The 27,382-nt window shown below is 38.1% G+C and overlaps 1 protein-coding gene across 2 annotated transcripts in view; it reads left to right on the top strand.

Moving 5' to 3' along the window:
* The window catches only part of LOC108267280 (potassium inwardly rectifying channel subfamily J member 10), a 29,451-nt gene extending 2,069 nt beyond the window's left edge, over positions 1-27,382 (top strand). Inside the window, exons 2-12 of one of the 2 annotated variants that reach the window (XM_047156920.2) lie at positions 6,748-7,107; positions 7,533-7,744; positions 8,485-8,616; positions 9,331-9,508; positions 19,888-22,986; positions 23,881-23,974; positions 24,207-24,500; positions 25,928-26,185; positions 26,305-26,444; positions 26,567-26,701; positions 27,257-27,382. In XM_047156920.2, coding sequence (XP_047012876.2) covers positions 6,750-7,107; positions 7,533-7,744; positions 8,485-8,616; positions 9,331-9,508; positions 19,888-20,282 — 1,275 coding nt within the window. In that variant the 5' untranslated portion in view covers positions 6,748-6,749 and the 3' untranslated portion in view covers positions 20,283-22,986; positions 23,881-23,974; positions 24,207-24,500; ... (2 more) ...; positions 26,567-26,701; positions 27,257-27,382. Of the gene's footprint in view, positions 1-6,747; positions 7,108-7,532; positions 7,745-8,484; positions 8,617-9,330; positions 9,509-19,887; positions 23,975-24,206; positions 24,501-25,927; positions 26,186-26,304; positions 26,445-26,566; positions 26,702-27,256 lie in introns of both variants that reach the window. The other variant, XM_017471291.3, reaches the window with a different exon arrangement.

A 27,382-nucleotide genomic window follows, 5' to 3' on the forward strand; every position in this document is an offset into this window, starting at 1 on the left:
CTCTCTCTCTCTCTCTCTCACACACACACACACACACACACACACACACACACACACACACACACACACACACACATCTACATGGAGATCAGTGCATTAGATGTAGATTTATTATTTTATCACTTAAAATCCCAGGAACCAAAAGGTGCCAAAAGGTGCAGATATTTATTCCTCTCTCATCTACATATCATTTCATGAGGTTACGGAATAATTATCAGGATTGGGATGTATGTTGACATGACATTTATTAATTACACTGTATTACAAATACTAATATGAGTCAGTGGCAATATGTTTATGTGTGTAAGCACTATAAAGAAATTTAAGTAGTGTTTTCATTTCAAATTTTCCTCTTCGTCTGATTTGCTCCATGTGGCTATTTATCTGGAATGGGCAAAAAATCTATGAGTTTGGACTTGTTCTTTTTTATTTGTCCAATCAGAATTCTATTATTGTCTGCACTCGTAAACATTGATCGTTGAGATGCCATTGACCAAATGCTTTAAGGTCTTTGCAAAATTAGTTGTCCATTTAGAGAGAGCAATGGAGGAACTGTCCAAACTGCAGACACTACCAACAAATCTAAACTCGGACCTTGAAATTGTTCAGGGTTCATTGAGTGGTGAGTTGACTTTAAATAGAAAGTGCTTCATAAATTTTGAAAGGGATGCACCTCAACAGTGACAGCTGGTCATGATATTGAATGGATAGGCTACAAACAATTCTACTACCTATCATTAACTCTCATTGCTATGAAACCTCTGGTTGAGCTAAAAACCTGAAAGATGGATAAGTAACACCATGAGTTACTTCTATTTTTCCTTTAAATTCAAGTGATGCCTTAGCCAACTCTTTCATTCCAATCATAGAAACTTAAGGTTCTGTCAACCCATTGTGTAAGTTGTACGTTGTGGGACAGGGTTTGCTTAGTCTGTTTTCCTTCTGTTTCTCAGAAGGCATTTCATTAATCAAAGGTTAAGAAAGTAATCCACCTTATTCATGTTTATTACACATGTTGTTCTATTTCATATGTACTCCTCTATATTTCATATGCGTTCTTATGATAATGTTATGGATCTGTCAGCAAAGTGCATTTTAATAAATTAGCCCCAATGCATACAACATCCAGGGGATGTTTCACCAAATGTATTTACCTGACTGACTGATAAGCTGCATGAATCTACAGTCTGGGCTAGAAAAAAAATCAGCCCCAGCTTCTGCTAAATACCTTTCTGTGTAATTTTACATTTGGCCTTTAGTGGTGCTGTTGTTAAAGATATAATTTACTTATTAACAGTAAAGAATATGGTGTAGATGTCAAACATTGAGCTATATACTGTATTTATGTATTTTTTCCTTGAACGAGAGGGAGAGCTTAGCCCTTTATACAAGCTGATCCTGATGAGATTCAAGATTTTATTTGTCACATACACAATTATATACAGTATGTAACTTAAGTAATGAAAACATGACCTACTCATCTTTAGACTGTGTATTAAATACTAAGTAGTAAATAATAATAAAAAAAACAGAAATGACTAAGAAATAATAAGAAATAAGATAAGTGAACTGTAGAGTCCTTGTGGAGTCCTAAGGGATCTGTATAGAGGACACGTCCATGTTGAGGAGTCTGATGGCCTGAGGGAAGATGCTGCTACTGAGCCACACAGTTTTAGCCATCAGACATCAGAAGAGATTACCTGATTGCAGCAGGCTGAACAGACAGTTACCAGGGTGGGTGGAGTCTCTGTGATGGTAGCAATTGGCAAAAATTACCTTAAAAAAAAAAAAAAAAATCTCATAAAGTCTATCCCTGACTCTAAAGTTAGAAAAAATGCTATGGCCACTGAATATTTTAAGTAGAACAAAGCCTTGATGTACTTAACTTGTGTCAGGGTCCCTGTGTGAGGTTTGTGTAAGAAAGATGAAGGGAAGACAAGGTCATGAAAAGACAGCGTGGAGGTTGAATGGAAGTTGTGACGAGGTTGTGTGGAGGTTGATGGAGGTTTGTGTTGGGAACAGAGAAGGAAGAGTGCTGGAATGTACAACCGCGGAATACTAATGAGTGTGTTCGATCAATTCATCACTCTATATACTTTCCACTTTTTTCATTGCCTTCTCTAACAAACTGCACAAATTCTAATACATCCTATGTCTCTCTTTCATTCTTTCTCTCTCTCTCTCTCTCTCTCTCTCTCTCTCTCTCTCTCTCTCTCTCTCTCTCCACACACACACACACACACACACACGCACACACACACACACACAGTGTTGTATTTTTCAATAGTGGCTTTTGTCCCTTTCATCTCCTCTCCAAACAAAGGATTTTTGTGCATACAGGACAGAAAGCGAGGGATGGTGCACGGCTTTAATAGAGGAGAGAAAATGAGACAAAGAGTGAGAAATGAAATGAGAGAGTTTTAGCGTGTTTAAATTTAAAACAGATGCTGCAAAGTCATTCGGCACGCCACCCATAACTTGTTGCTTTTGACACTCCACCATGGCTATATCTGACTGCATGTGGCTAAGTCTGTGTGTGCCTGAGTGCACAATGTGTGTACGAGTTTGAGTACAGTAACTGTGTGTGGTGTGTACTCGCTGGAGTTCAGAGGTCAACTATGTGTACATTCAGCCTATCACGCATGGCTTTCTGAGAGCCGGCCCCCTCCTTGTTCACCCAGTGTTAGTATTCAGAGCAGAGAGGGCAGACAGATACCTATTCATATCCCTAGTGTGAGTGCAGCACTGAGAGAGAGACAGAGAGAGAGATGGAGAGAGAGAGAGAGAGAGAGAGAGAGAGAGAGAGAGGGAGAGAGAGAGAGAGAGAGAGAGAGAGAGAGAGAGAGAGGGTGAGCGAGAGAGAGCGAGAGAGAGAAGCAGCATTATAGTGCCTGTGAGTGTAATGAAACTGGGAAAAGAGAACCAGAGTGAGTGAGAGAGATTGAAAGAGAGAGAGAGATATGCAGTGATAGTGCTCGGGATCAGAGTGTAATGAAACTGAACTCAGAGGAAGGATGGTGGGCGAAGGGGAATGAATGAGAGAAACTGAGAGAAAAGGGAAGCCTGGAGGAAAAAAGAGAGATGCTTGTTGGGATTATAATAAAAATGATAATATTATTTATTTAGATAGCACTGAAGAAAAAGCCAAATTTATGAATGAATAAGCAATAAACAGATCTCAGGAAAAGCACTTCACCTACTCAAAATCAATACTAAACAAATTCATTTTAAGATGTTTACAGATATACTGATTTCCTCTTCTTTTTTTTTTGGTACATTAATAATATCAGAGCTGAGTTTGAAGCTTAAGGGGTTAAGACAAAGTGTGTCCAATGTCCTACATGCAGACCTGAGTTGTTTCAGTAACATCACAAAGCATAAAATAGAATTGGATTGGATTGCAAACTGTGTCAAATCCTATTAAATACATTATTAAAAAACCCAAACAAACAAAGGCCAAACAAAAAACAGCGGAATCTGCAAGATCGTAGTGTTTCCCTATTTGTATCGCTAAGTAGAACCTATTTAAGAAGATTAATTATCAAAAGATTTGTAAAGATTTTTTCCCCATGTATCAGTGTGTACCAGCCAGTATTTTAGGCTTATAAATGTACAGTGACTCTATGGTCACAAGGTAGTTTTTAATCTACAGTATTCAGGTGAGATTATCCACTGATGGGGTATCCATGTGGGACCATCAACAGCAGCAGAAGGAGCTTTATTTTATGGATACAGAAAGCAAAACTGCTTTTTGAGTGAGGCCTCGTTCAGCTTGGACTGGGGAGCTCCCTCTACATCTGGCCTAAGTATATCCTGATTAAACTTTTCTTATAATAAATATGATTCTACGAAGGATTTAGATTGTTGTTGGTATAAAATGGTATAGATTACAGAACAAGTCAGTATTCCGTTCTGGTAGAAACAGTAATAGCTGGTCAAAGCAGGTAGAAGCAGAAAGTGTAGTGTCTTTTTTAATGATAAAATAAAAAATGGTGGGACAGCTTGGGATGTGGAATGCAGAACATAACGTGTATGGAATATAGCATAAAGATTCTTAAAGAACACGAACGGAACAATGTTCTGATTTTCATCACAGATCCCCTTGTCTAAAAATGTCTTCCTTAACTATGTCTCTTTTTTAACGTTATCTTTCTCTCTTTCTTTGCATGCTCGTACACTGAATAAGTCAGCCTTGTCTCTTCTCCCTCTGAGCATTTGATCGAGCCTGTGGTATAAAGGAGCAGGAAAGGCAAGAGGCCAGCCGAGAGAGGCTCGTCTCAATGAGGCCTGCTTCATGTGCCAGAGCAGCTGGGTTTTTGTATGGAACAGCAGCACCCCTGGGTCCAAGTATACCCACGTTTCCCTACTATACACAAGAGGAAAAACTACCCCTCTTTGTCCTAGATAGCATCAGCACTACATTCTCCAGACAGCCTATTATGACACTGGTTGAGGACCACTAAGAGTTCTACTAAAAGTACTAAAAGTGTAGCTCTTTAGTGGCAAGGGACTGACTAACTTTTCAAGGTCACGTTGTGGGCGCCACATTGTCCCAGATGCTATCATGTTGGCTCTGCTGGTTGTAATGCTGCTGAGGTGATGTTCATAGTTCACAGTGTTGACAGTAGAGTCCTGGTCACATAACATTTCTGTTTTGTTTTTTGTTTCATTGTTTTGCTTTTTTTTTTTTTTGTTTTTTTTTTTGCATTTTTGATAGCAAGTTCTAACAAGGAGAAAATAGAAGAAGAGAATTTAAGGCAACTTATTTGTTTAGAAATGCTGTTAGAAATGCTGTGTACATGTCAGCGATGAGCAAGTGGAATTCTGCTGCTGGTCTCAAGAAGGCTTGGACGGTCAATGTTTGGATACCATTCACTTGTTAATGTGAACTGAGATGTCATGAAAACTGAAGAGATACTTATGTCTTTGACAAAAAAACATGACAGCTTGCTAAAACCTGCATGAGCTGCAGTGTAGACACAGTTGCTGGTTTATTATGTTTTCGTACCTTGTACATACAGTACATAGGCTATTTTACAAGATATTGGGCAAATACAATAATCATAGTTCAAAGTGTGAGTCAAAGTGCAAACAAGCAACTTCAAACATGGATAATCCATAATCATAAGAGCGGCAAATAGGCCTCAACGAGTCAAAACCAAGAAATAAAGAACACACAAACTAAGACTTTGACTTAAAGACACAAAGGCATGGCAAAGATATCTAAGCACAACAATGTAGAAATAGACAAATAATCAATAACTAACTCCAAACAGGTGCACACAATCAAATAACAAGCCAGTGATAGGACATGGACAAAGACAGGACTAGAACAAATACCTAAACCAACATGAGCAAATTATAGTAACCTGTGACCAGGAATCATGGTGTGAAGGTAAAATCAATGACATATTTTGATTACTGACTGTAGTTTCTCTTTTGCTCTGCACAGTTTGTCAGCCCCACTCTACATTTTCCACCATAGGTCCACTGCTGAGCAGATATTTTTGGGAGGTAGACCATTCTGAAGGCACAGCACAGCAGGAACATTACAGGGCAGTGGCCATGGTCATGTGTGTTATGCTGGAGCAAGTGTATAAGGTACATTTTAAACACTTGAGAGTCGAATTGGTTGAGAAGTAGTTAACCAACCAAAAATGTCCAGCCATCAGGTGGCCTGTGATCAAAAACTGACACTGATAAATGAAACTCAGTAACATTTGATCCACCTACTACCATGTAAGTGTCACTTCTGTTCTGAGAATAGTTCACGTTTCAAGTAATGGAGAGAGCAGATAGATGCTGATGCACTGTGCAAAGCAACAGATGTTAGAATCAGTAAGTGTAAACCTACAAAACCTATTTGATTGGTGGACCTGATAAACTGGCCAATGAATGTTGGTCTAAGATGGATATGCCTAAAAATTGTTTACTTTTACTGTTTCCATTTCCATTTATTCATATCTAGCTGGTGAGACAGCATGAAGCAGTCTGTTGATTCAATTCATCATTGATGTTCAGTAACCCTTTTATCTTGGTCCTGGTAACAGTGCATCTGAAGGCTACCTTGAGAACACTGGGCATGAGGTGGGGATACAGGCAATGTAGTGTTTCCAGTACACCTAATGTCATGTTTGTTTTTGGCAGGTTGGAGGAAACTGGAAAACCTGGAGGAAACCCATTTGGACTTGGGGAGAACATTTAAATAGCAAAATTAATAGCTCAGGATTAAACCAGAGACCCTGGGGCTGTGCCATTGTGAAGCCCGATTATCGAATTATGATACTTAATAATAAACACTAATGACAATAAGCAGTCCGAGGAGACAAATTGGTAATCATCCATTACCCCAAGTATGCTTGATGGTAATAACAAGGAAGTGACCTTGATTTTGATGATGTATTGAGGTGAGGTCTTCATCCAAGTTGCGATGTCTGTAAGGAATGCTATAAATGGGTGCTTAGACTATGGCATTTCCTGGATGGAAGAGCAAGTAGAGCTGAGTGTAATCAGGTCCACTTGTTTGTTATGTAAAAAGATAATATAGTCATTATGTACTCATTAGGATCTCATAATTGATAATTTGCATGAACTGATAAAATGGTTAAGACCTATGCAGGTTTTGCTACTGTAGCATGCAATTATTTGGCACAAAATCCCATAAAACTGCACTCATTTAAATGATATGATTTTTTTCCTGGTGTAATGTAAATTATGCAAAGCTCCACTCTCTCCCACTCTCTTCAGCCATGACTTCGTCCACTCCTCCCTCCTCTCGTAGTCCTTCCCCTCAGAAGGTTTGCCATTCCCAGACTCAGACAGATGTCCTGAAGCCGTTGCTGGGCGGAGGTGGTGGAGGTGTGGCAGGAGGCGGAGCTGCAGCATTGAGGAGGCGTCGACGTGTCTTGTCTAAGGATGGCCGAAGCAATGTGCGCATTGAGCATGTCAGTGGCCGTGGAGCTCTCTACCTTCGTGACCTGTGGACGACATTTCTGGACATGCAGTGGCGCTACAAGCTTTTCCTATTCTCAGCCACCTTTGCTGGGACCTGGTTTGCTTTTGGAGTGCTGTGGTACCTCGTGGCACTGGTGCACGGAGACCTGCTGGGTGAGAAGAGAGGAGGTCTTTAGAGATTAATTTGAACAAGATATTTATGGAGATTTTGCCACATGTCTAAAAGTATGTGTCTTATACATATTTAGTGGATAATGTGCCACATACTAGCTATAAAGAGTGCAGATGTTATTTGGGGCTGTGGTGGCTCCATGGTTAAGGCTCTGAGTTACTGATCAGATGGTGGGTTCAAACCCCAGGACCACCAAGCTGCCACTGTTGGGCCCTTGAACAAGGCCCTTAACCCTCTCTGCTCCAAGGGCGCCATATCATGGCTAACCCTGTGCTCTGACCCAACAAGCTGGGATATGCAAAGAAAAAGAATTTCACTGTGCTGTAATGTATATGTGACAAATAAAGGCTTTTTTTCTTCTTTAAAAATGGTAGTTTTTAAAAATAGCCTTTGCATCTCTTTGCAGAGTTTGACCCGCCATCCAACCATACCCCCTGCGTGATGCAGGTTCAGACGCTGACAGCTGCCTTCCTCTTCTCTCTGGAATCACAGACTACGATTGGCTATGGCTTCCGGTGCATAACAGAGGAATGTCCAGTTGCCATCATCCTTCTCATAATGCAGCTAGTTATCACAATGGTGATGGAGATCTTTATCACGGGGACCTTTCTTGCCAAGGTAAACCAAGAACAATCGTAGTTATAATAGCTAAGCCCATAAGAGTCTTCACTGTGCTGCAGTGTATTTAGTATGTCTACTATTCAAAAGTTTGTACATGCCTGGTTTACAGAATGGTTTTGTTGATTTGTAATATTTTAAGCTATTTTAGAATAATGAGGCTAACATTAACACTATGACATAACACATAAAGAATTATACATTGACCAAGAAAAGTGTTAAAAAAAATCTAAATCCATAACACCATTCCTAGTTAAGCTTTACACACTCTTAGCATCTTCCTAATCAGCTTCCTGAATGAGCTTCACATAGGATGCTTTCTTTAAATTCTCAAATAGGCTGTGCTCCTAACTCCTTCTCTTATGCTATAAATAATAAACAATTTTTTTTTTTTGGTGGTGGTGGTAGGGGGTGTGTGTGTGTGTGTGTGGGGGGGGGGGGGGGGTAGTAAGTAAGATTGCTTGGAGCAAAAACTACTTATTAAAAATATATACATTCAAACTAAATGCATTTATGGACATTAACCTCACTATTAACATTCATCTTCAAATGTTTTTAAGACAATTGAAAATATGTATGCAGTCCTGTGTGTCCAAATGTTTGACTAGTAGTATATGTGATCTGTGCTGTGTATATAGCTGCTGATGCATGCATAGTATCTATAGTATGCATTAGTGTTGTATTATGTATGTATAGAGTTGTAGGTGTAAGATATAGTAAATGTGTTGTTCTCTGTGTAGGTGGCTCGGCCAAAAAAGCGTGGTGAAACAATAAAGTTCAGTCAGCATGCGGTCGTGGCCAACCATGATGACCAACCATGCCTTATGATCCGTGTAGCTAACATGCGTAAGAGCCTACTGCTGGGGTGTCAGGTAAGTGAATATGTGGTCAAAAGAAGGTTAAAAAAATATTTCTTTTTTTTTTTTTGCTGATTCATTTCATTTAAATAATAGGAAATACATTGATCACTCATTTCCAGTGGTGGAGAAGAAAAGCAGAGAAAACTGTATTTTTACAGTCTGGTTTAATAAACTTCATTATCATGAGAGATTTTGAAAAAATGTTGTTTTCCCAACAAGATTTTTAATTATTTAAAAATTTAATTATTGCACTTCCCTATCCAATTTAATATTATCTTTTTGAAAATGCTCTAAGCTGTTCTAAGCTGTTACCTAAGCAATTATAATACACCTAAAACATGATATTGGGTGGGTGACACAGTGGTGGAGCGGGTAGCACCACTGCCGCCTCAAAGCTCCAAAGCTTCTATGCTGGAGTTGAGGTACTGTCTGTGTGGAGTTCCTCATGTTTTTCACATGTCTATGTGGGTTTTGTTGTGTTCTCTGGTTTCCTGCCACTTCCCAAAAAATATGCAGTAGTACTACATAGTATAATGTAGTTTCATACAAATATGTTATTATATATACTCATTTCTTTTTAGTGGCTGTGTTAGATCATTTCTAATAGAAATTTGTTAAATTCCTCAAGCAAAATTATAGAGTTATGAAGTGCTTTGATGTGTATTAAGTGTTTGCATGTGGAAGAGTGATCTTTATATGTATATTCAGTGTATTCTTTATATCCAGGTAACTGGGAAGCTGCTGCAGACGTCACTGACTAAAGAGGGTGAGACAGTTCGGCTGGACCAGAGAAATGTGGCCTTCCAGGTGGACACGTCTAGTGACAGCCCCTTCCTCATCCTCCCTCTCACCTTCTACCATGTTATTGATGACAGCAGCCCGCTCCGCCCCTGGGCTGCCAAAGGTAAGAGCAGACCTCATTGATGTTTTGTAGACAGTTCTACAAGAACCTTCTAAAAAAATAGGAGAGTTCAATAAGAGGTTAAGAAAAGAACATTAGAAGAGGTTTAGAAGACATATCCAGGCCAGGAGTTTTTGGTGAGTACTTCATGTCTCTAAGCAAATATTTGTAAGGAGGTTACAGGAGAAATTTTGCATTTGAAAGAAGTTCGAGAACTTCTAGAACTGAATTATTATCTTTCTGAGACTTCCAATGTAGGTAGGAAAGTAGACCTAGAACAGATTTGGATTTGAAAACAGAATAGGGATTTAGAAGAGTTTCAAAATAATCTAAGAATGTGATCTGGAAGAGAGTTCCCAATAGTTAAAAGTTCTAGAAGAACTTTGGATTTTAGAACAGAATTGGGATGTGGACAAGTGCTACGAAAGGAGTTAAAAAGTAGTTTGAGAATAGATTTAGATTTTTTAAAGAGAATTTGGTTCTGAATTAGAGTTTGAAAAGAAGTGAAGAAAGTAGTTTCAGTAGACATTTGGATTCTAGAAGAGAATTAAAATGGTCAAGATCCCAAAAGTAGTTGTAGAAGATATTTGTGGGATTGTGAGATTGAGAGAAAAATAAAATGGCTTTTTCTGAGACTGCCATGATAATACTTTAACACCCGTTCCAAAGTGTCTGATAGGGATCTGCCTGTGGAGCCTGGTGGTAAAGAACACTTGAGAACACAGCGAATGTGGTTGGATAGAAGCCGTGTATGGAGTTGGTTTGAGGACAGAGTGGTGTGTGATTGGGGGAAACGTGAACTGCAGCATGGAGAGAGGGGTCAGAGGATTGAGAAGAGCTCTGTTATGCCGTCTGGCTAGAGTGGAGAGAGAAGTCTGTTTGGCAATACAGTAAATGGATTCCTCAATTTCCACATTTTATGAATCAGGGTTGGCTGAATTGCAGCTGATTGATCTGGCTCAGATTATATTTCTCTATAGCTTTATGAAAGAAATTAGTGAGTTTAAACTTAAAAGAGAATTAATAAAAATACAGAATATGCGCATATGATCATGATTTCTGTTTTTTTTTTTTCCAGATGAAAAATGCCTTATGCAATGGCTCTAAAAAGTCTTTAAAACAAAAAAAGGCAGGTTTTTGGATTAAAAAACCCCTAAGATTAATCATGTCAGAACTTTTTCCACCCTCAATGTGAGATTACAATGTATACAAATTAAGTGAAAAACAATCAGAAACATTTTAGGGAAAAAACAACTTACAGTAACCTAGTTGCGTAAGTGTGCACTTCACTAAACTAATACGTTGTTGAAGTACCTTTTGATTTTATTACATCACTCAGTCTTTTTGTGTAAGAGTCTATCAGTGTGGCATGTCTTGCCTTTGCAATATTTCTCCACTCTTTCTTGCAAAAACATTATATTAAATTGTAAAAGCATCTCCTGTGTACAGCCCACTTCAGGTCACACCACAGATTTTTATTTGGATTCAGGTCTGGGCTCTGGCTAGGTCATTCAAAAACACTGATCTTCTTTTGGTTAAGCCATTCCTTTGTTGATTTGGATGCATGATTTGGGTCATTGCCATGCTGAAAGGTGAAACTCCTTTTCATTTTCAGCTTACTAGCACCTGAAGGATTTGCACTAAAATCTCCTGGTATTTGTAGCTATTCATGATTCCCTCTGCCTTGATAAATGCCCCAGCTCTGGCTGAAGAAAAGAAGCCCTAAAGCATGATGCAGCCATCACCATGCTTCACTTTGGGTATGGTGCTGTTTTGTTGATGTGCATTTTTTGCACCAAGCATACCTTTTGGAATTGGTCTCGTCAGACCTGATCTGACTAGTCTCATCAGACACACATTTTCCAACAAGGTTCGGGGTGATTTACTTGAGCTTGGATGTTTTTTTTTTTTTTAAAAAGGGCTTCTGTCCAGCCACCCTACCCATAGCCCAGACATTTGAAGAATATGATAGATTGTTGTCACATGCAGAGAGAGATCAGTATTTTTCAGATAATCCTGCAGCTCCTTAAATGTTGCTGTAGGTCTCTTGGCAGCCTCCCTGGTAAGTATTTGTCTTATCCTTTTGTAAATTTTGGAGGGACATCCTGTTCTTGGTGATGTCACTGTGGTGTCCCATTTTCTCCACCAGTTGATGATTCATGGTATTCCATGGTACATCTAATGTTTTTGGGAATTCTTTTATACTCCTCTCCTGATTGATTCCTTTTGACAGTGAGACCCTGTACAGGCTTTGTAAGTTCTTTGTGGACTTCAGCAATCAGATGAAACCAAGAATATGTCAAGAAAATTCTACAGACACAGCTGGTCTTTATTTGGGGTTAATCAGAATAACTTAATTGATGACAGCTGTATGATAATGACTTTTAATCATGAGATTGAATGTGATAACGTTTTATTTTCCCTAATTTTCCATAAAATGTTCCTGATTGTTTTTAAAAATTTTTTTATTAATTTTTATACGTTGTAATTTCACATTGAGGGTGGAAAAAGTTCTGACATGATTTTATCTTTCCTTTTAATTTTTTTAAAATCACAAAACAGGGGTGTGTACACTTTTTATATCCACTGTAGATATAAAATAATAAATATGGCAGTGCAAGTTTATTGTATCGGACTAAGATTTGAGCATTAGCCTGTGGATCTTGTACAATACAATACTACGTCAGCTACTGTAAAGTCTGTAATGTCTAACAAAATGTGCAGTGTTTGTTGTAACATGATAAGTCTGAAGCTTATTGGATGAGATGAAGATGGAGGCCTAGCTTGGCATCTGTGCTGCGGAAAAGACTGAAAATCATGCCAGCACTGTAATGTACCAGCACACTAATGCCAAGAGCTTCATTTCAGGGCTTTTGGCTGGACTTGTGTAGAGCAAAACTGAAATCCTAGCAGTAGAGGGATGCCTGCTGGAAGATGTACCAAATACACCTGCACTTTAGGAGTTGCGCTTAGAGCATCATACAAGATTTGTATGGGAAGTACATTTACTACTGAAGATGATTAAAAATCCAATTAGAAAAAAAGAGTAATAATTTGATGATAGTTGCCTTTTCAGATCATTTCACATGAGTACAGAGGCCAAATGCTTTGATACTGATAACTCAATTAATATTATATGAAATTACAAGTTACTATGCAGAAATATTAGTAATATCTAACTAATACCTAAGTATTTAAGTACAATCAAAGTAAAATCCAAAGTTATATCTTAAGTAGGATTTAAGAAATATCTAAGTTAGATTAGATATAGCCTAAACATTTAAGTAATAAGTGACAGGATTTGACAGAATGTGTTGAAAAGTAACAAATTCTATAATGCTATTAATTTTTTGGGAATGTAGGGCGAGACCATTAAAACATGCACACATTCAGCCTGGCCTGAACTTGTTTCTAAAATGTGAATGTGAATTATTTAAGGATAAATCATGACTGTGAAACCTAATATGTGAAGCAATATTTCATTTCAAATTTAGAGGCTTGGTTGGTCTTGGTTGGGGTTGTCCAGAAAAGAGAAAGAGCTTTGTGTGAAAGGTTCAGGTTGTGACCATCCTGAAGTGACCTTGTTAATTTGATTTGAAGAGGTTTTGGTCTGCCCTGTTTAGTGTTCACGTGAGTATGGAGTTTCTATAATGGGGAGAGAATTTCTGAGCTGGCATGCAATCTTGTCTCATTCTTTCTTGTGCTCTGTCCCTTTTGCCTATCACACTCTTGTTCTCTCATTTGCCACTCTCCATCTCTCTGTATTTTCTCTCTTTGGTTGGAATGTGAGTGTGAGCAAGAGTGTCTCATTAGGGGCACAAAGCAGCTCAGTCTGTGGTGCTGACATGCAGGTACCGGATCCGGTTACTGGAGCACAGATTCAGCGACAGAGCGGGGCCGTTACAGTCCCTCTTCCTACTGTAGACCCCCTCTCTCTCTCTCTCTCTCTCTCTCTCTGTGCTCATCATTTTTGTTCATTCCAGTTCAGTTCAACCCAGTGTTGCTTTGTTGACGTGACTATCTTAGGAGCCATATTGGTGAAACACGGAATCTGTATTAACAAATCAGGAAAGGTTGAATGATTAAAATGGAGGAATATGCTGCTTCTTTTGACTACAAATGTCCACCAGGGTGTGCTAAAAAGACTTGGTTTATCAGATATTTCATGTGAATTTTTGGCTCTCAGTAGTAGAGATAATGCTAACAGTTAAATTAGCAATGATAAGTTACTAGTGAAGTTACTAGTTTAGTAGTGAAATATGTTCAGGAAATGATGTAATGAATAATCAAGGCAGGAATTGAGGGGAAATACTGTACAATGCTTTATCAACATGAACATGCAAACTTAAAGGTGCAAGTGCTGCAACCCAAATGCATCGTTGCTGTGAGGAACAGATACCTATTCACTTGATCTTAGAAGAAATTGGCTTCTTTTCCAGATATTTAGTTCAGTTTGATTTTTTTTTTTATTGAACTTCCGTTCATCTACATATGCAGTAAACAGCACATTCTTAGAAGTTAGACTTCCCTTTCTGAAAGGTAAAAACTTTGCTGTAAAACCCTTAAAAGGGGTTTCCTAAAGAAACACCCACCATTTGACCATTTTGTAAATAGTGTACAGTGGGAAAAAATATTGAGATTCCTGAACCATTATGCAAGAAAGAAGAGAATAAAAGCAAAGACTGGCAAAGAAATATTTTAAAAGTCTTTGTTATTTAATACAAAATAATGCATCAAAAATAAGGTATCAAAATAATCTATAAAGTTTTGCAACTGATAAATGTATCAAATTAAATGTCTCGCACATACAGACAACTGAACTACACTACCCAGGATTCTCAGCCAACCTCTATGTCAGCTGATAAGTCAAGATCATCCAATGCCTACAGTCGCCAGATTGATTACACTCACCTACTCACACGCCTTTAAATAACCCAGACTCTCATGTCGTCTTGCTTTTGCGTCTTCATCAGCGGCGTTACTGTGCTTGTGCATTTACTGTGTATGTCTTGGTTAGTCTTTTGTCCTTTTATTTTTGCCCAGTTTGTGCACAATTGTAGATCTCCTGACTTCTTAAAACATTTCTGTTGTTTTAGTATTGCCTAGCCCTCTTGGTTTGTTTGCTTAATAGCCTAATCTCTGCATACATCCTTCCCTCTGCTGGATGTGACAAATACAGCATTTTATAATATTAACAATTCAAAAATACATTTGTGCCACTTAAGGTTGTCATGATTTTAAATGTTTAATTGCAATTACTGTGTACATAATACTGGGAAAACAAAAACAGAAACAATTCTCATTGTTAGTGCTATAATCCACCTTTGCTTGTTAAGTGAAACAAATTATTAGCTAAATAATTGACATAGTTTAGTTTAATATGTTGTGAAAGTGTTTGTTAGAGACTCTGGATGCCGCAGTTTCTGTTGTCTAAGGATTGATGTCAAATTTCTGCTGAAAAAATGCACAAAAATCTATAGTTTAGATGCATTAACGTTATAGCCCAATACTGTATGACCTCAATCTGCCCTGTTATAAAGCTAAGCATAGCATCTCTCAAGTGGTGAAGGCACGAGGAGCAGAGGGAGTCACTATAAAAGGTTTAACTGTCTATCTTGCTGAATCCAAGTCCCCTTTTCCCAAAATTTGTGGACCGGTCGTTATTGGCACACTTGTTGCTAGAGCCACAGTGCATATCTTGCCCATCCAAGTCAAATTATTACAGTTTATTGGCAAAATACAAATAATCTTCGGCTCATCTCACAATAATCTGATCACAATAGTCACTCACAAGGGCCTATACAGGTACCATCGGCTACAGCATTGGGTAACGTCGGTCCCATCTCTTTTCCAGTGGGCAATGGAGCAGATATTGTGTGGCCTGTTAGGAGTCCAGCGTTATTTGGATGACAGTCTTATCAGTGGAAAGACAAAGGAGGAGCGCTTGAGAAATCTGGATGCCACACTACAACAATTCAAGGAATTTGGACTCGGAGTCCATACATCCATGTGTGAGTTCTTCCAGGATTGACTCCACAGCACTTCAGAACAGTAGCCAATTGCATACTTATTTAGGACTGCTGAATTATTACAGAAGATTCTTTCCAAATCTCACACCTCTTCTACACCCGCTGTACCAGCTGCACCAGCCTGGAAATGGACAGATCAGTGTGCCAAAGGATTTGCTCAAACAAAGACAGCATTGCTGAAGTCCGAAGCCCTGACACATTTTGATCCTTCCCTACCATTGCAGCTATCATGTGACACTTCTCCTTGTGCTGTGAAGGCTGTTGTTTCACATATCATGCCCAATGTTGAAAAGAACCCAATTGTGTTTGTGTCATGCACGCTCAACAAAGCAGAGATCCACTATGCCCAAATAGTGTGAGAAGCCCTTAGTATTGTATTTTGTGTTTCCACCAGTACCTGCTTGGAAGGATATTCACTCTCCTAACCAATCACAGGTGTCTTACAACTATTTCCAGGCATGGGCATTCTGCCATTAGCTGCCAGTTGAATGTAAAGGTGGGTTTAGTTGTTGTCTGCTCATGCATATGACATAAAATATGGGAAGTCTGAGTTCCATGCAAATGCTGACAGTCTCTCTAATGTAGGTCAGCATTATCCATGAACCATGCTGAGCAAAAGCAGGCAGACATCTACTTTCAGCAGGTGGAAGAAACAGCTGTCATTCCAGCACAAGTGCGCCGGCACACAAGAAATGACCAAGCGCTGTTTAAGCTGATGGATGTTGTGGTTAGTTGAAGAAATGCAGAGGTAACTGAAATCACATGTCTCAAAGCAAAGTGACCTCCCTGATCAAGCAGGATGTCTTCTATAAGGACAGAGAGTAATGATTGTGCCACCACTGAGAAAAAGCATGCTTCAGCAGCTACACTCAGGCCATTGTGGAATGGTCTGCAAGAAAGAACCCACCAGAAGCTACTTCTGGTGGCCAGAACTTGATGGGCAGCTTGAAAATACATCAAAGTCAATCTCTTCATGTCAGAAAGGCCATAATGTGACTCAGCTGGCTCCACTTCATCCATGGGACTGGTCAGAGGAGGCATGGCAACAATTTTGCCGGCCCATTCGAGAAGAGAATGTTTCTTGTGGATGCAGTCAGTAGGTGGTCAGAGTTGGCCATAATGAAATCCACTGCAACTGAGCAAACCATTGAGAAGCTAGGTGAAATGTTCAGTCGATTTGGCTTTCCTGAACAGCTTGTAAGCAATAATGGTCCTCAGTTTATTTCTCAAGATTTTGAGAAGTTTCTTGAAGTAAACGAAATACAGCACATTCGAGCTGCATTAGTGGATCATCCCGGCATGTTGATTCTGTGCTTTTAACTAACTGCTTACATTTAGAATGTGCCTTTTTGTCAATTTTTACAGACAGAAAGTGACAAGTCTTTGTTGCTTCAGAGAATGGTTCATACAGGTTACATGTCATTTTTTACAAAATAGTACAAAGGTGGGTCAAAGGAAAACTTTAAAAGTACATCGTAAATTAGAATTTAATCAAATTCAGACACTCATTAAGTACTGAAACAATTGAACTGAACAAAATGAAGATTATGTTTCAACATAATTTCACATTTCATTCATTTTCATTTCATTTCATATGTAGTTTAAGCCACTTACAAAAGGATGAATTTCACTGCGTTAGAAAATTTGTCGAATCACGTGGCATTTATTTTAAAGATCCAGCAAGGACACGTTTCAGTTCAGTTTCAGTAATAGTTGTAGTGGAAGTTTCCTCTAAGTTTCAACCAACAAACATTTTCAGTTCATAGACAATAGGTCAGAGACAATCTGATCATTTCTTATCCATGGCATCCCATAGATGATCTACAGGGTTTCGGTGAGGCATCTGGTGAAAAGTCCACAACAATTTCTTTGTAAAATTGTGCAAGTTTGAATCCAAAATGCCTCTGGGATAGTTCATGGGATAAGTTTTGCTTGAAATGTGACTTTGTGGCATCGTTCTTTAAAATAAATGCCACATCATTGAACAGAAGCTCACAAAGACCATTTTAGGAAAACAGCCCCTGCCACCTCTGTGCTTTATAGTACCCTTAGTGCAATTTGATTTGAGTTCTTCTTCTGGCTTTCTCCACACAAACATTCTTCCACCAGATCCCTCCAAGTTAAATATATAGACATATTTAGACTCTGTCTATACAACATTTCCCTGAAATGCTTCCTGAATACAATACCTGTGTACATGTTATTGTTGCGTTTGGAATAGCAAGCTTTGGGATCAGGTATAATCAGAGGAATTAGCAGCAGTTGTAGAGATTATGTGACCATATACAGTATGTTTCCTGACCTTTATCTGACCTGAGTTCACTGACTTCTGTCTCATACCATTCTCTCTTTCCTTGTTCTCACACATTTTCTCAAAGTGACATTTTTTCAAAGTGACATTTTCTCAAAGTGACATCTAATTTTTCTTTCTCAAAAGTTGTTTTTCTGTTTACTTGCTACTGTACAGTAGGTGTTAATTTGCACATGAATGGGAATCAAGAAAGGAACTGCCAATGCTGCTGTGTGTATTTGTATAAACATGTCAGTGTGTGTGAGTGTGTGTGTGTGTGTGTGTGTGTGTGTGTTGCTCAATGGATGTGTAATAGTAGAAAATGCTCCAGTTCTTCCTCTGTTGAATGCGACATTGTGCTTGTGTAAGCGAGTGTGGAGCACAGATTTAGTTCTATCATTGGGCCTCATTTATCAAACTGGAGATGAAAGAATTTATTTGTAAATTGTTCACAGGGGGCATTCACACAAGAAATGTGGTATTCATCAAATTCCAGTTAGTTATGAAAACGTTCGCATCCTACAAGAGCTCGTGAGATGGTGTAAATTAACGTATAAAGAGACCAACTAATATAAACTTTGTTTGTCTTCAAATCATATAATCGTCACAAGTTACTGTAATTTTATACACAGCCATGTTTAAATTCTACACACTTATTTAGCATGTTTGCCTCACACCTCCACGGTTGGGGGTTCGAATCCCACCTCCGCCATCTGTGCACAGAGTTTGCATGTTCTCCCTGTGCTTCAGGAGTTGCCTCTGTGTATAGTTTCCTCCCCCAGTCCAAAATCATGTGTTGTACACTGATCCGCATTTCAAAATCGTCTGAAGTGTGTGGATGTGTGTGCGGTTGTGCCCTGCGTTGGGTTGACACCCTGTCCAGGGTGTCCCCTGCCTTTACCCCGAATCCCCTGGAATAGGCTCCAGGCTCCCCCGCGACCCTCTGTAGGATAAGTGGTACAGAAAATGGATGGAGGGATATTACGTATTTTGCGTATTCAAGATTTAAGGAAGCAATCAAAACAAATCCACAAATTAAGACAAATAATCCTTTACTTGTTCTCCACAGGGCTGTGTCCTCTCTCCCTTGCTGTACATTCTAGGTACCAGTGACTGCAGTGTGAATTTTAGTCCGGGCTGGCCGACAAACATATGTGCACACAACTTTATATAAAAACTGATAACTGAGGCACATGAAACCAATAGAAGTCAAAATTCTCAAATCACTTCACAGAATCCACAATGAAACGTACTGTAGAAATAATCTGCCCCTGTGTGTTTGTGTCTGTAAATACATTATTTAATATGTTAAAGATTATTAGACTGAATAAGGGGCTGGTGTGTGTGTTTGGGGGTGAGAAGAGGGGAGAGAGACTGAGAGTGTGAGAGAAATAGAGAAAGAGGAAGTGATATTTACAGTATGTAAATAGTTACTATTTTTACTGTTATGAAATTATTGTGTTTCCAATACAGAAATGAGTCTGAATGACAGGAAGGACCATCAAGCTACAATCTCGCTCTGAGTATGTGGTTGTTAGAATGATGTGTGAATAACTGTGTAAGAGAGGGTATTCTGGTGTTTCTATTTCCCGGTTGGTGCAGTTTGATTGCCTATGACTGCCAGTTACGTGGGTTGGGATTACCCTAGAGTGTTTTCTGGTGGTGACGTATAGCTTCCCCCCACAAGAAAGAGTAACGACAGAAAGTCTCTATCGGCCTGTGAAAGCAGTGGGTGAGTGTGTGTGTGTGTGTGTGTGTGTGTGTGTGGGTGTTTTACTGTGCTTTCAACCTACTGTTTTGGAATAATTTGTGTATGGAGACTTATGTAGGAGGACTTTTGTTTCTTCAACACACCTGACTCATGTCAGTAAGGACTTCATAATTATCACAGTCAGGTATGAGCTGGGAAACCCCACTGTGTCACATTGCTATCAAAAACTACTGACCCAGGACTAAAGAGAAAATATCGGAATGGGGATTTACAGAGACTTCTCAGCTCACTGTGATGACCAATCAAGTTGAAAAATAACCAGAATGAATCTTTTCCCCTGTACTATCTCCAGGTGGAGGCTGGGCAGACCCGGAAATGGCAGATTTTGAACTGCTGGTAATAATGAGTGCCACAGTGGAGCCCACATCAGCCACTTGCCAGGTACGAACGTCCTACTTACCCGATGAAATCCTGTGGGGCTACGAATTCCCCCCTGTCGTCTCGCTGTCCCCATCAGGGAAATACGTGGCTGACTTCACCTTCTTCGACAAGGTGGCTAAGACCAAGACCCCACCGTGCTTTAAGCAGACCTCTCCTTCTCGCCCCAGCTCAGACAGTTCGCGAGGTGGAGGAGGAAAGGATCCGGAGAAGAAGAGGTTGGAGGAGAGCTACAGGGAGGAGAAGGGATGTGATAGAGGGAGAATCCGAGATAGCAGCCCACTTAGCGTTCGCATTAGTAATGTTTAGAGAGCGAGCGAGAGAGATAGAGAGAGAGAGAGAGACAGACAGACAGACAGACAGACATGTTCAGAGAAAGAGAATCAGACTAACCGTAAGCGACTAGAAGCAGAGAATTCACAATAGATCCTCTTCAGAAGACACATTTTTCACAAACAAAGACACATACGCACATGTATACTGAGACTGCTAAATATGAACAGTGGTATCACCACCATGTGGCTAAAATGAATAGTCTTACCTTGTTTAAAAAATGTTTGTTTTTCTTTATTGTACTTTCATTTTTCTGTCTCGGACTATGACAAGATTATAAAAAAAGATAAAAAAGCCAAAATATGTAAAGACTAATGAAGCACTGTACTGATGGATCAGGGGTACTAAGTCATGGGACTTGTCTTTGTATTCCATATTGATGGAATACAAAGGATGAACTGGAATGATGATATTATGTTACATGCGTATATATTTGTACCTAACAGTGCCAGTTTGAGTACTCATTTGAGTATAGATCTAGTTTTTTATGTTGAGTTTTTTTTAGTCACTGGAGCAACCATATTGATGCAGTATGTTAACAATACTAAAAGCACTTTAACTCTGTGAGACGTTTTCTCTAGTTTCTGTTTTGAAAGCACTAACTAGTGTATATGGGGTTGTGAATAGCTGTGCTAACTTTGCACACATGTGTGGGTGTTTCTGTGAATCTGTATCATGTCTGCTTTGTTGGTGGTAAGGTGTGGGAAAATGGAGGGCGTATTCTGAGCAAAATATTTTTAGAAATGTACACAAGTTATAGACTTCATATATTATTATTATTATTATTATTATTATTATTATATGTGAGACATGGATGTGTTTTTGTGGTACTAAAAACAAATGAAAGTGGTCTGTGGTCTGTCCTTGTGGGAAGATATTTTTATTCTAATATATGTGATAGTGCTCAGTTTTAAAAACTGGGACATTATCACTTTAATGTCTAATGCCTTTAAATGACCGTTTTTAATAAATGATATGTTCAGAAGCAGTTGCAGGCTCTGACTGCTATATATGTCTAAAATGTTTTATGAAAACATTTTTTAAGAAATGTTTTATTAGGTAGCCAAAATGTTAATGAAAATGGACAATGGAAAAAAATAACCAGATTTGCAAACTCTTAAATTCGTAACAAATCGCATGCCTCAATTTGCTTTAGCTATGCATGTTTAACATAGAGTTAATGTCAGGATTAATGTAGTTTTTATATGAAACTGAATGGCCCACATTGCAGTTACTCAATTGCATTTGCACGCACTGTGCATAAGATCACATAGACCACAATGCACAAAAAAAAAAAAACTTCCTCTCTGGAGCAAAAATGAGAAGCAACCAGTAACATGATCTTTATTGTTTTATATACAATATAATAGGTCTGAATTTCCATAGTCATTGCACATTTAATCCAGTGATTGTTTGCACATTTGGTGTTTTCCTTGCTCTGGCACAGTGAGAACCTTGTTATTTTTTATGTTTTTTCCTGCTATAACATGGACTTTTTCATTAATTAGAGGACAGTAAATACTGGGAAATGGCCAAAAACACATGACTACAATACTGTACTTCCAAAGAGTACAGTACTGAAAGGATTACCCCGGGCTGGAAATGCAACCTTTGGAGTTTCTTGGAAGACGAATTAGCTGGAATCCCTCGAACATGTACATGGAATATTGCAATTAATTTATTATTATTTTTTCCCCCATCAGTATCTACATCATCATCATTGTGGTTTTAAAAGTGTCAATGAAGAATATCCGGGGGTCTGTGGTTTTTTTGGTCTCGCCCCCCGCCGCCCATCATTATCAAAGGTGCTTTGTGTTTATATTGTATATGGTTACAGTGATTTTACAGTGAACTGTCTGTTTGACTGGTCACTTGAATTCGGATTTGTTTAATCCAACCTAAACTAACTTAACAAAACAAATAGGCTTATAAATAATATAAACTTGGACTTGTGTGTTCTGTCAATAGAACGTTCAATAAACAACACTATTACTGTACACAGTTATATAATGATTCTAAAATTTGAATAAATGGATTATGTTCATCAAATACATTTGCACCGAGTGGGTCCTTAGAAAGAATATAATTAATTGATTAGTTGGTTGGTTCATTTATCAGTTTTGCAGTATTTCTTTACAGTTAAATATATCCCAGAAAGCAAAACATTTGACAACCCTTAATCTAGCCAATGAGATGTTTTTATATTTAATATACGGTCAGTCAATAGTAAAGTAATTCTGTTTTTCTGTCTTAGAAACTATCTCTGCAGTTATATTTAGAAAAAACGTCAGTAATTATAAAAATGTACAGTACTGCGTAACATTCTACAGACACAGATGCTAAGGCAAGAGGGTTTTAATTTGATATGCAAACACAAAACAAATAAGCAACGAACAAATATGATCAAAATTGACTTGCAACGCAACAGAAAGCTTGACTAGCATGCTGAAAGAGATGTACATGGTAGGAGCAAGGTGCTAAAGATCAGTGACACATATGTTAAAATATGAGTAATCTGTTGCTTGTATTGTTTCCAAGGCATAGGAGTGGAATCCGTCTTTAATGTTATCTCTGCAGGTGGGTTGGTATAATGCAACCTTTCTTGTGCTACAAAGAAGTATGAAAGGAAATCCTGAGCTCACTTCTTACACATCCTGTATGCATTCAGGTCTAATTTAAGGTAAGGTTCCACACTTAGATTTCTTTACTATTGCATATTGCATGGCATGATTGCTTTTACTTGTTCTCTAAATCTGCATCAATAGGAAGGATGCTAATAGTAATAATGTGATATGTTTCATGTTCTTTTTGAGAAATCTTGGGGCTATTCTGTAGAGTGACCTCTGAATGATAGAAGATCAATTCTGAGGAAAATGGAGGGAAGATTTTGGTCTTGGTTTTACTCATGTACAAAACATGCTAAGTATGACTCAGAATAGGGGACTTAAACAAATTGTAGTTTCTGTATGGCCTCAGTTTCTAAAGCTTAGAGGGTTTTTTTGTACCTTGCAGAACATGATATTAAGTGAAACATCTCGGATCTAATATTATTCAGTATTTCTTATTATGAGATGATGATAAAACATATAACAAAAAAATTTAAGCCTACTTTTCTTTTTTCAAGCCTGAAATTGCCTTGTTCTATTGGGGAAAAATGTAGCTTAAAAAAACAAACAAACAAAAAAAACCTAATAATAAATTAAATATTCATTATTTAACTTGAGAATTTCTATTATTCATTTATTATATATGTCTAGATGTCTGGAAATATGCTTAATTTAATATTAATATTTGTTTAATCTCATAATGACAATGATTGGTATTATTGAAACAATGTGATGTGTAATAACTGTAGTTAGACAGTGGGTTAATGGGTCAGTCTGTCATGTATATATATATATAACCCTTAAGTACATATCATTTTACAATCATGTGATTACTTCTCATCCTGGAAAGCTTAAAAAAGTCCCCTCATGTTAATACCTACAGGGAAATGTCTCCTCTCTCGCGCGAGAGAAACTCTATTGCACAATAGAATGTTTTTTCCTCTGTTCTCACCCACAAAACTATTTAGTAGTGCAGGTGTTTGATCACTTAAACCCACTTTCCTGTCACGATGAGGAGCTATCTACACATCATCACATTCATCATCCTGAATTTCACAGCAGGTCAGTAGTGTATTGCTAACTGAATTCATGTTAATGATTGTGCTATCATTGCTCCATAGATAACAGTCAGAGAACCTAAACTGTTTTTCAAAGCATTGATAATGTCTAAGGTTCATACTTTAAAAAAAAATTATGTTCACATGTTTATAATTGTACTTTGAAAATGTGATCTAAAACATTCTGGTGTAATTCAATTCAAGAATAAGGAAGTTCATGCTGATTTCTTTTCCAGCCTCAGAATGTGGAGCTCAGATCCATGTGGTTTACAAGTCAATAGGAGAAAAAGCACATCTCACATTGAAAGAACAGTGGAATATAACTCAAGTCAAATGGAGGAAGGATCATGTACTCATTGCAAAAGTACAAGACCAAAAGCCAAATACGAAAGATCCAGAAAAATTTCATATACATGTTTCTGACAACTCCTTGTTTATCAAAAATTTGACGGTGAAAGACTCTGGACGATATCACGCTCAAACTGGACAATGGGAAGAAGTTATAATACAATACAATCTGATAGTACAGGGTAAGTTCTATATGATATATATGATAGACCAGAAATCAAACACGAGTGTGCTGTTTTACACTGAAATATGGCTTGACACAAAGTGTAATCACAGATTGTTTTCCAATAACAGCACATTCTAAAGAGTTTTATTTCTCATATACCACAGCAATTTGCCAACAGCTTAGAATTTATTGATGAATGACACACTTTTAAGTTGTACTAAAGTAAGTTACATTTAAAGCTGTGAAACATACACGAAGTCCTGTGATTACCTAAGTTACACTAGCTATACTTGTTTCTTTAGTTGTTTCTTTACCAGTCTCATTTAAAAAAGATGTTACTTGAAGGTCATTTAAAAAAAAACCCAACCTTACAAGCTTACTGAGAAACTGCAAAGTGCAAACTGCTTTGTCCTGAAGACTTTCCTGTGGTAGAAAACTTACTGAAAGCGTCTTATAGAAAGTCTCACCATAATGTTTTGTTTGTTTTTGTTAAATAACAATATGGTTTTTAATCTGTTTATTATTAGGCTTCAATTATGTGGTGCATCCACCATACAAGCCCTGTGCATGAGTTGTTTCTATAGAAAAAATAACGTATTAGAATGTGTGCATTACTATATATCTCTAATTTAAATGACAGTCAGCTCTACTGTCAGAGGTGTTGTGTTAGAAAATTACTCAACACCTCATCGGTGCTGTGGTATAATAGGTACACAATATGGCCGAAAGTATGTGGACATCTGACTAATCACACCATAAATGCTTTATGAACATCCCATTATACATTTAGTCTCTCTTTGCTGTAATTATAATAATAATAATAATAACCTCCACTCTTCTGGGAAGGCTTTCCACTAGATTTTGGAGCATGGCTGTGGGGATTTGTGTTCATTCAACCACAAGAGCGTTAGTGAGGTCAGGCAGTGATGTTGGGTGAGAAGGCTTGGGGTTCAGTCAGCATTTCAATTAATCCCAAAGTTGTTCAGTGGGGTTGAGGTCAGACCACACCTTGGCAAACCATGTTTTCATGGAGCTCACTTTGTGCACAGGGGCATTGTCATGCTGGAACATGTTTGGGCCTCTTAGCTCCAATGAAAGGAAATCTTAATGTTACAGCATACAAAATCATTCTAGACAGTTGTGTGCTTCCAACTTTGTGGCAAAAGTTTGGGGAAGACCCACATATGGGTGTGATGGTCAGGTGTCCACATATTGTGTATTTATAAGTTGATTATGACTGGTACTACAGCAAGGAAGCGTAGATCATGCACAGTTTGGTGATTTTCTAAAGCTGGTCATTAACTCATGGATTGAATCCGTTATGTTCTGAGCTGTAAAAGTCACCAAACTGTGCAGGAGACTGAACATACAGTGCAAGAGTTGTACATTCCTGGACTAGAGAAATACTGTAGATTTTAACATGTCTTTTTGGTGTCGTTGCAGAGGCCGTCTCAAATCCAGTACTCGAGCAGATTCTTTATAACCAGTCGCACTCCTCGTCTGTTTGCCAAATCTTGGTAAAATGTTCTGCTGATGGCGACTCAGTGACGTATGACTGTGATCACAAGCACTGCAGTCCGACAAATGCCACATTAACTAGGGTGAACATTACTCTCAACTATACAGATAATGGGGTGTTGGAATGCACAGCCAAGAACCGTGTGAGCACAAAACGGACATCAATAACCCTGAGTAACATATGTAAGTGATTAATTCAAATAATCAGACATTCATTGTTCATAAAAATAGACACAAATCTATGATATGTGCTTAATGTATATGCTTATTTAACAAATGTGTATCGGTTCTCTGGCTCACAGGTTCAGAAAAAGAAACATTACCTGATAAATCCAGCAACTACATTTTCGTTCTAATAATCATAATAAGTTGCACTGTGGTGTTCGGTGTCCTGATGATCTGCATTATCAAACTTTTGCACAATACCACAAAGAAAGAACAGGTACAGTAAATACATCAAAGCTAGCACGTGTGCAAGCCAATCTACACCAACATACATATATACACCATGACCTTTTTCCATTGTTTATCAAATCTATTTCCTTATTATTTCTCTGTGGTTAGAATGAAGGAACATATCAAGGAGATAAAGGTGTAAACACGATCTACAGTGTGGTGCGCAAGCAACCAAGAACTGAGACTCCAGCACACAGCAGCACTGCAGAAACTGCAACAGTTTACGACGTTCCTTCGAAATGTGTAAGATGCGATCATTTTTCCTTTTTCAAAAACGATATTTTATTTAGTACAGTATTTTAAAAAAATATTTATACTACTCTGCTGGCCTTCTTAGTACAAAATTTATATACAGTATATATATACACACTACATATTAGTGCCGAATAAAGCATAAACAAGTTAACCAATCACAACTTGTCTAAATATATTCCTTTCACATGATTATTGCATGGTGAAACCATTTTTTTTTTATACCGGTAACCCAATGTTTTCCTCTTCTGTTTTCTGCTACTGTCAGACCACAGCCATGCTGCTAAAATTTAGACTATACTCTACATTGAGTTTTTATTTTATTAGCTTTCCCAGTTACTGTTTAACTTTATCAGTTAAGTCCTAAACTGGATTACAGTCATAAACTGGTTTGCAACTTTCCAGTGATGAATCAGGACCATCCACACAAACATTTGTTAAGAGGAAATAAAAATTTCCAAATACAAATAAATAAAATAGTGTTTCAAGAAATCTAAAAGTATCTAAAACTCTTCTTCTTGTCTTTTTTTGTGTGTTTGTTTTTAGGCCAGGGCACCCCAAAGTGACAGTGGTGACAGTGTGCAAAAGGATGACACACATACAGTTTACTGGAAGTTGGGGCAGACACAAGACCCATGAAGCAATCTGCATATTATATATATATATATATAT

The sequence above is a fragment of the Ictalurus punctatus genome, chromosome 7 (assembly GCF_001660625.3).
Source record: "Ictalurus punctatus breed USDA103 chromosome 7, Coco_2.0, whole genome shotgun sequence".
Classification (NCBI taxonomy): Eukaryota; Metazoa; Chordata; class Actinopteri; order Siluriformes; family Ictaluridae; genus Ictalurus; species Ictalurus punctatus.